The 9,955-nt window shown below is 40.5% G+C and overlaps 1 protein-coding gene across 1 annotated transcript; it reads right to left on the bottom strand.

Annotated features, from left to right (window-relative positions):
* Positions 1-3,863: 3,863 nt before the first annotated feature.
* On the bottom strand, positions 3,864-8,483 carry CCK (cholecystokinin). The gene is made up of 2 exons (XM_009081505.1): positions 8,223-8,483; positions 3,864-4,255 (listed from the first exon to the last, which is right to left on the bottom strand). The coding sequence occupies exons 1-2, from the start codon at positions 8,476-8,478 to the stop codon at positions 4,119-4,121; spliced, it is 393 nt and encodes a 130-aa protein (XP_009079753.1). The 5' UTR covers positions 8,479-8,483; the 3' UTR covers positions 3,864-4,118.
* Between the last annotated feature and the right edge of the window lie 1,472 nt (positions 8,484-9,955).

Here is a 9,955-nt window from a genome sequence, read left to right as displayed (position 1 = left end):
TCCCTCTCTCTTGCCTAGGTTTCCCCTTATTCCCACAAGGAGCACTTGCTGTTTCTACTCTTTTTTCATAACTGCTCTATGCATGACTCTGCAAGGGCAGAGCCACAAGCTCTTCCCCAGTCATTTACATGGAGTTTGCAGTAAGCTGCTCTGTTCATGGAGATTTGCCCATCACCTGTTTTGAAATTTAGTTAGTAACACTGGAACAGAACTAATTGAATCAAGCACACAGATAAAACATGCAAAAAGGTATTGATGTGCTATTTTGCCAGCATTAATTTAGCATCTATGCATGTGCTTTCATAAAGATGAATTTGACTAAAGCTAAACTAAATGTCAGAGAGTTGGCAGTGCCAGGAATCTCGCCTCCCAGACAGCACCAGGAGGCTGTGCCTCTGCTGGGTGTGCTGAAATCTGCAGGGCACTTCTCAGCCTAAAGCCTTTGCTGGACCCGAGGGGCTCCTACCCAGCTGCAGGGCCTTCATCCCTGCCACTGCTGTTTCCCTTGGTTTACAACAGGCCAGCCTGGAGAGTGGCTTCATTAATGCCCTGGGATGAGTATTGCAGCTATCAGGACTGCTTGATTTTCCCAGAGTTGCTGTCTCCACTGTTTAGCTCCACTTAGCACCTCCAGGTCACCTGGGAGCTGAATGGTGCCTTAGCAGCCTTTACAACCCTTTCCCATTTGGGGAATTTCTTCTGCTCCCAGAAGAGCAGGTGACGTGTATAGGACTAGTATGACGTTGTTGAGCTGCTAACAGCCAGCTCCCTCTTGTCTCCAGGAAGAGCTCTTAGTCTTAGAGCCACAGTCCCTCTTTATCGTTACTGTGATTGCCCCCAAACTTCATTCTTAACAGTTACACCTGAGTCTTAAGAATGAAGAAGAGATGTCTCCTGAAGGTAAAAGTTTATTATATCTTAGCAGCACCTGAAAAACCATGTTAGTCCTGAACTGGGTATTAGGTGATAAAGAGAGGCTCTGGCAGAATTAAAATATGTTTTCAGTCCCCATTTGTATGCCAGGTGAGTCACTGCAAAGTCCCTTCATTTAGACATAAGGAAGAAGCTTTTTATAATGAGGGTGGTAAAACACTGGCACAGGTTGCCCAGAGAGGTTCTAGATGTCCCATCCCTGAGAATGTTCAAGGCCAGGTGAGACAGGGCTCTGAGCAACCTCATCTAGTTGAAGATGTCCCTGCTCGTTGCAAAGGGGCTTCACTAGATGGCCTTTAAAGGTCCTTTCCAAAGCTATTCTATGATTCTATTAATCCCCTGGTCTATTTTACAGCACTGGTACTGCTTAACTATTAATACCAGCATGTTCAGTGACTACAAAAAAAATTAGACCAAGTTTTGTCTGAAGCTATCTGGTATGCAGGAAAGGTGGCAGACGTGATTACTTACAAATGTCACACTAGTAGTGGGCTGGCAAGAAAAAAATGTAATTTTCTCTTAATCACTCTCTAAACCAGAATTTGCTTGTAATTGTATCCCATGGAGAAAGCAGATTTCACAGGTGAAACTACTTGTTCCGTAATTGGCATTTTTGTGATTTAAAATGAGCAAATACTTGGTCCAATGCAATAGTGGGGGTGGCTTGCCAGGGGTGGAAGCATTATTTTGTGCTTAGAAATGGTGCCTTGGAAGTTATTCTCCTGTTGGGGATACAGAGAGGCACATGATCACTGTAAGGGCAGTGGAGCTCCCTGAACTGCCCCATGGACCATGGTCTTGCTCACCGGGCCATTTTGCACCACAGAGGATGGGACCATGAGGCTCCTCTTACCTAGGAGCCTTGTGAGCAGCCAGGTGGCAAAACCATTTTTGTGTGTCTGACAATAAAAACATGCCCCTGTCTTGAGGGAGTGACATGTAAAAGCCTCCAGAACTGTCACCTCTCTGCACTGAGGGCCATGCACTTTCACAGACAACTTCAGAGACCTTCAGAGTGGGAGGGAGCATCTTTGTCCCGCCAGCCCCCTGCCTGGAGGAAATGAGACAGAGGAGAAAAAAACAAACCTTTTCCTTTTCTCCTAATGACAGCATTCAGCAGTAGTAAGGCTTGATTTGTAACATCACCTACCCCCATTCCTCCTGCAATACTACAATGTTACATCCTTCATCACATGAGCTAGGGATGGAAACATTTCAAAATGTTGTTTGAACATCCTTGACATTAAGTTAAAAGCTAGCAAAGTAGAAGCTTAGTTTTCTCTCAAGTTACTTTTAAAGAAAAATCACTTTTGTGGGAAATATTTTAATCTATGCATTTTTAGATTTGCTTGTATTTTTCTCAGTTTGGAAAAAAAAAGGTTAATTACTTTTAATCTCTTGTTTGAAAGTTTTGGAAAACATGGGTGCTTTGGACTGTTTTACTGTGAGCAGTGGTCAAAACCAAGAAGAGAATTCAGGTGATTTGGTACTTATTATGCTTGGAGAGGAACAAAAAAAGACCCAGAGTAGGTGGCTTGGAAACTGGTTGACTCGAAGAAGCTTGAGAGAAAGAAAAGCAGTTACACATTTTCAAGATGAGATCCACAAAAAAACCAAAAAAACCAACCAAACAAACAAACCCACAAAAAACAAACAAACAAAAAACCCCACAAACAAACAAACAAAAAAAAAAACAAAAAAGAGATTTGGTGTTACTAGAGATGAAAACTTCCCATAACTGTTTGCGGAGGTCTTCTTTTCACTGTGGATTCCACAGTGCTCTCTGCTCTCCCAGCTGCTCCTGGGAACCAGCTCCTCAAAGTGTTTTTGTGCTCAGCCCTTGGCACAACCATTTTGATTTGTTTCCCAGTCCTCTTGGTTTTAGTAGAATTTTGGTTTAGTGCAAGCATCTTCTGTGTTTTATCTTCTATGCATTGTGCTTACCTGTTAACTGCTGTAGAAATTCCCCTGCCTCTTTGGCAAGCACCTGCTCTCTAGCACATGACAAATATTTTTCTTTTTGTGTTAGTGCACACCGGAGTGCATTCAGGAGAAACTGTGTGAATTCTGCAACGCAAAAATCACCTCCTCTTTCAGTTTAGGGAATTCCTTAGATATGAGAACCAGTTGCTGAAGCAGACCCAGGAGTTGCAGGAGGGGTTGGTTACCTGTGGTGGAGGAGGCAAGTGCAGGTAAAACACTTCTTGCAGCTCACCCATGGGCACGTACAGTCCCCAAGGTGCTGGTTTTGCACGAGCAGGGATCACTCCCCAGCTGTGAATGTGGGGCCCTCTGCCTTGATTTGTGCCAGTTAGGGACTGGGCACAATCTTCCCCCTTCTCAGCACATCAGTGGGTGATAGCCAACTCAGGCTGCCTCTGTGATACATGGGAGTGACCTCTTTCCTTTTATGATGCTGTGACTAGACTGCCCTGATACCTGCTCCCCCTCAGGATCACCACCTGCTCTGATCAGGGACCTGTCCTGACCCCCTCCCCAAATGAAGCTTGGCTCACCACACAGCAGGGAATGCTCTGTTTATTCTGTGATTCGCAGCCATCAGCAGAATTTTTACATTCACTTCACAACATAAAATAAATAAGCCAGAATGATGAAACATGTTGGTGTCATTCCTCTTTAAGTTTTAGCACTGTTGGCTATTCACTGCAAACATGTGGGCTCAGTGTATAACTCAGTCCTTTGCAAATGGGGTAACCATGAAGATACCTGGCCTTCTCTGGCAGTATTGTGCTGCTGTGTTTATATTTGGACAATTTCCCTAGAGTTCAAAGCTATTGGGACTGACACAAGATTTCTCTGAAAAGTGGGTAATCTGTCTGACTACTCAACACATGGAATATATTTACATTGCAGAATGAAGTCTTTTTCCTGCCTCTCTTTATAATAAGACACCCAGCAACATGCAGTGACAGGACAAGAAGGGATAAGTGAAATCATTTTAATATAGTATCAATGTATGAGAAACCACAAAAGAAAGAAAACATCTTCTGGAAAATTCTGCATATGTATATATTGCATTGTATAGTCTTACAGACAAATTTACATCAAATACATGATTTTAAATATTTTAAAACACTGATTTGAAGAGGAAAACAAATTAATTTATCTCTTTCTGTACAGACATGGGAGTGTGATTTTTTTCAGTTGCTGTAGTTTGCTGTTCTTCAGGAAGAGTACTCGTATTCTTCAGCACTGCGGCGTCCAAAATCCATCCAGCCCATGTAGTCTCTGTCATTTATCCTGTGAGTAGGATCAATGCTCTGTACTCTGTTTCCCATAACTGAGAGCCTTCCAGTTGAACCTAAGAAAAAGCATTTGGGAGAGCAGAGAGTAAGTGGACACATTTTCCAGGTTCACCCATTTTCTGATTTGTACTCCTTAGCAGATGTCTGCAACAGTTGCAATTGACTAAATACAGACCATGTAACACAACTGTTATGTCATTAGGGAAAACATCAATAGAAACATTATGGGTAATGTCCTGGAAGTGGCTTGGGGTTTTTACTGTAAAATAAACATTGTTTTCTCCCTCATGCTGCAGCATTCTGCTCCTGTCTGCCAGGAAGGAATATGGGCGTGTTTCTCCTCTTGCATTCCTATTTTACTAGAGAGAAAGTCCAAACCATTTCTTACTCTCCCTATAAGGCCCCACACTTGCTTGCTGGTATCAAGAGAATTGCTCTAAATGCAAAATAGCTCTTCTTGAGAGCAGACTCAAGCCTGAGACACCACAGTGCCATGTTGCTTAAAGAGGCATAAATCTAAGTATAGGAGTCCTTACAGTGCAAATTCAGGAAGAAGCAGGGTAGAGCTATGAATCCCAGATTTTGTGAAGTCAGAATAGTCCTGAAATGGAGAAAGTTGTGTCTGGAAATTATAGCTAGAGATACCTATTGCTGGAATTATACAGGGCTATGTCAATGATTTTTTTTACTGCTTATCCAAAGCCTTCATAATTCTTTTCATAGCAGGATCAGATGCTGATCTCCAATTTTGCCTTATCCTTCTGTCTCCCTTGCTTACGGCATCAAAGATATACTATTTGCATGGAGAATTTATGCTTTTAAAAAGGGCTGCAACCCTCTGTTTTTACATCATTCCATGATGTAACTAAAAAATACAGGGAAAGGAAAATTGCTTCTCTCTGTACTCCCTGAAAACAGATGAAATTGACATATGCCAATAATTAGATTGAGCTTAAACCTTGAGTGAGGAAGGAACAGATTCAGCACATTATTATTTAATGCAGACCAAGGCTTGAGGAATACTTGAACTGATCAAAAAGGAAAAGAAGCCCAAATTAAATCCCACAGATCCAAATCTACACAACTGCCTTGCCTACAGTTTCTTGTGCTTTGAAGAAACCCTTGGTGACTCTGTGCTATTATATTTCGAGGTCTTCCTCATGGGATGATTTATAATGAACATGGATGATTAAAACAAAAACAACTTCATTGTTCTGCTAGTGGTTGCAGAGGGACAGGAGAGTTGAAGATACACAAAAAAAAAGCAAAAAAAAAGCCATGTCTTAAAAGACATTTACCTAAAACAAAAGGACAAAAAATTTAAAAGCCTCTAGACAAGAATGTCTAACATCAAATGCTCAAAACCCATGAAATTCACGTTTATATTTCAAAAAGTGCAATTAAGTTAACAACACTCCTTAGCACTATAACCAGGCTGGGGTAAGACAGTGCAGAACCATCACTCAGGTGTTGGTGCTTAAGAGACTTCTGAGCCTGCCATGACCTGTGGGCAGTAAAGACTCCCCTGGTGCCAATATGCTCTGGCCTGGCAAGGGCTCCTTAGAGGATAGTAAATGTGCATGTCACTGACTCAATAGCTACAGCATCTCTTCTACCCAGTGCCAGATTCATGCTGAAAGCCTGCAGAAGAATGTAATTGAAAGCTGTGGGTCACAAACAGTGTTAATTTCCTAACAGCACCTTAATTACCTCTCTTCAAACCATCAGAGATGTCCTGCAGACACTGCAGAATCAATATGCCGCAAACATATTCACAATTGTAGCAGTTTGGCTACAAGGCTGTCATCAAGCCCTGACCCCCTGAGAGAATTTAACTCTCTCACTGTTTTAAGTGGAAGTACTGTACAAAATCAGCCTTTCTATTAATCGCAAGGGCAAACACCACCACTGGTAACTGCTAACACCAGCAAAAGCCCAGACTCTCTTTCCTCCCTAGGTGGAATTTTCTAGTGAGTATCATGGTTTAGACAGGTTAAAAGTGACTAATACAGCAAATATGAGTGTTCTGCAGAGACCTCTGAAGTACTACCCAGAACCTTCATGTTAAATGAGAATATAATGTTTTGATGGGAAGACTGTATGTATTGTTATAAATTAAGTAAATACTGTTTGTCCCTGTGAATCTCTTCTCTAATGAACATCTACATCTACAAACTTGAATCCAACTAGCCTAGTTACATCACAAGAATCCCATCATCTGCTAACAGCCACTTTGTAGAGTTAATTATATATGTCAGCAATGCATATACAGGAAATTCTGCCTTGTATTAACATTTACCAAAAAGACACCTTAAATCCACAGGGGTTTTTTTGCTTCATCTGGTTAAGGTATTTGGAAATGTCAGCCAGATATTTAAGAGAATGTAATGGTTACATAAACTAGAATGAGGAGTTTGGTTTCCATATAGTTGGGTGACAATGACTATGCTGGGGAAAGGCAACAAGGATTCTGCTTTGTAGACTCCTGCAGTATTATTATTCAGTAACAGCTTTAACTGTAGCACTGAATTCTGGAATTTCATATCTGAATTACCTTTCCATTAAATTATGTGAACTGCTAAACTTTCTAATTTGGCTCTGTTCTATGTATACAGATGAATGTGTATGGCTGCATATGTAATGCACAAAAATGCATATGGCAAACCACCATCAAAGACAGGAACAGGACTTTGCCTAGCATAGAGGTCAACAGTGTAGCTATCAAGAGTGGAAGGTTAAATGATCTGCATTGTGTGGAGACAAAGGTGAGGAAAAAGCCCTTACTTATATAAAGTGAATTTTATCCCAAGCACAGTCTGGGGCTGCGATTGAATTAGTTTCTCAATATCTATATGTCCATGTAATCCTAATTACTGGCTTCCCTTGAAGCCCCCTTTCCTTCTCAGATGCCATCTTCCCTGTAGTACAGGGGACAGACTAGAGTGAAGTTTTCACAAGTAAACCAAAATTGTGTTGTAGCTTTAGTTGAAGATGGCAGCCAAAAGGCAATGAGGCTGCCCATGGTGTTACTCTACCGAGATACAGAGTAATATAGACATGAGACAGTTCAAAAGGAGAAATGTTTTCTTGAGGAAGTCTCAGTGGTCAATGATTTTGAGCCATCAGTTTTACTGGTAGCACAGATGGCATGCCTTCTGTCTGTGTAAAACATATACTGTAAGGTATCAGTAGGGACAGCTTTATTCTCTTATGTAATACAATTGTTTCCTCAAGTGACTAATAAATCTTGTGATAAGAATGAAGCCTTCTAATTCCACTACTCTACCAGTGCTTCATGCCCTGGTTGCACAGTGCCATGAAGGTTTAGGTAACTACAAGATTGTCTTCCTGGGCTGGCTGAGACCAAAGACCTAGCAGGAATTGACATGTTTTGAAGCAAATGTGCTTTTACCTATCACTGCTTTTACTTACCATGCCCATAAATGTGAATTCTGATGTTTCACAAGCTTTTGCACTTTTGTAATTTCCTCTGGGAACAAATATATGAAAAATCTAATACTCAGAAGATTTGCCTGATACAGTAATTTCTGGCTGAGGTGAGGCTAGCCATTTGGACTGTACTGATCCTCAGCACTAAGTTTTTCTACTCTTCTAACTTTAAAGAAATGGAGGGAGGAAGTTCACTGAATGAAGTTTGAAGAAAATGCAATTACTGTATTTTATCTGAGAGAGAACATGCTGAAAATACCACCAAAATAAATATATGGCTATGAAAAGAGTTAAAAATAAAAGCTGGACTATAACAGGTAGATGACATTTTCTTCAGTTACCTTTACATGTTTTTTTGTCAGTGGCTGCTATGTACAAATCCTTTTTTGGGGGATGAGTTTTACAATAAATAAGAAAATACTCTCTACTTCAGGAATAATCAGGCAAAATCTACATCCTATCTTCTCTAGGAATCCATGTTAGACGATGATGGGGTTATCCTAACAACTAGGTATCCCTGCAGGAAATCCCACTGGCACAGAAGTAGCACAGTAAGCAGTATATAACCAGTACCTTTTCTGGCTTGCTGGAGATATTTGGCCAACAAAGCACCGATGTTGGCTCTTTGGTCAATGCTTCCATCCAGCCGTGGCACAGATTTCAGTGAGCCAGCAGAAGAAGGGGCACGGACATGTCGATGGTGTTCCGTCAAGCTCTGCTCAAGCTCAGCAGCCAGTGGATTCCCATTGTGCAATCCCACAGTTTGCTGTCCAAAAGTGCTTGCCGAGAGCACAGCAAGGAACACGCAGATACATATACTGCTGTACATTGCTGGAGAGAAAAGGAACAACAGGCTGTTAAAATGACTGGATTTACCACCTTGTATGCTGCCCATACCCCCACTTTCCATTGGGGGTGCTGGTTTCTGAGCAAACCATCGTTGTGCTGAGGTGTTTTTAATGTGGCTAACTGTGGGATCTAGCTGAAGTTGGAAAACATGTATATGAATAGCTAAATATCCCTTGATAAGAGTAAGATACAGTTAATTTATTTTGTTTCTCCAGTGTAGTATGTGCTATGCCTCTCTGATCTACTCAATTCTCATTTCCTCTTCTCTTTTTGGAAGATGTGTTTCATAAAACCTTAAGGGAGATGAATCCAACCCTTGGAAAAAAATCTCAGGATTCAAATATTTCTGGACTTCGCTGTTGTACGAAAACCTGCTGTTATTACAGATACTCAGTTTTGACAAGTCTTATGAAAAGCCTTTATTCTGTCAATCTTCATTTGTTTGAACGTTAGTGTTCAAGAGGTTTCATCTCATCATACACAAAAAGAAAGCCCAAAAACTTGTCCCAAGGAAAAAAAACCCCAAAATCTAACACCCTTGCCTCAAAACATGTTTCATCTCATCATACACAAAAAGAAAACCCAAAAACTTGTCCCAAGGAAAAAAACCCCTAAAATCTAACACCCTTGCCTCAAAACATTCGATCTAACAGCTGAGGTGGTAAAAGCTGTTTAGTTAAAAGCAGTAAGAAACAAAGTGCAACTTAATAATCTTCATATAAAACAGTGCATTAGAAATTCTTCGTAGTAAGTTATATAAACAAACTTCTTCATATAAAAGACGGTTCAAATTTTTGCTGCTTCCAAATGTGTACTAAGCAAAACAATGTTGCTTTACTAAATTGTTTTATCACATAAGCTGAAATAGTATTTTTTCTAGAAACAGATAAATTACTCTCAGTTACTAGGATAAATAAGCTACTCAGTATTTAATGCTGTGGGCGTAATTTCCATTTATAAATACACATGAATTATCCCAGCTATACAAGAACTTTTGAATCATATAAGTTCTTGAACATAATCTTTTAATTTTAAAAGAGGAGAAAATAAAGTTTATTTGCCCAACACATGCACTAGATTGAAAACATTTGTGACTTATAAAATACAAGGGGGTTTAAGTATTGTTAGGAGATGAATGAAGGAAGTCGAAATGTCACTCCAGTATGGTAATTAGTGATTAGTAATGAGTGATTACCCAAACCCGTCTAGGTTTGGGTACTTAGAAACCAAAAGTGTATTGCATCCTTTCAACTGCCCCGACTCCTGTATTTTTGAACACACACACCTACCAAAAGTGTATTGCATCCTTTCAACCGCCCGGACTCCTGTATTTTTGAACACACACACATATATATACGTATAGCATATATATATACACACATACACACATATGCATATATTCACGTCCATGCTAACGACTCCAAAGCCAACATCTCACCGCTTGCCTGCCCGGTGCG

Source organism: Acanthisitta chloris, unplaced genomic scaffold (assembly GCF_000695815.1).
Source record: "Acanthisitta chloris isolate BGI_N310 unplaced genomic scaffold, ASM69581v1 scaffold6259, whole genome shotgun sequence".
Classification (NCBI taxonomy): Eukaryota; Metazoa; Chordata; class Aves; order Passeriformes; family Acanthisittidae; genus Acanthisitta; species Acanthisitta chloris.
The sequence above is the reverse complement of the archived record's forward strand: the minus strand, read 5'-3'. Positions and strand labels throughout refer to the sequence as shown.

What these genes read in the sequence shown, in the direction of transcription:
- CCK (XM_009081505.1), bottom strand. Translation starts at nt 8,478, where the DNA reads ATGTACAGCAGTATATGTATCTGCGTGTTCCTTGCTGTGCTCTCGGCA. An exon ending in TCTCCAGCAAGCCAGAAAAG is followed by an intron (nt 4,256 to 8,222) that starts GTACTGGTTATA and finishes GCTTTTTCTTAG; the next exon opens with GTTCAACTGGAAGGCTCTCA.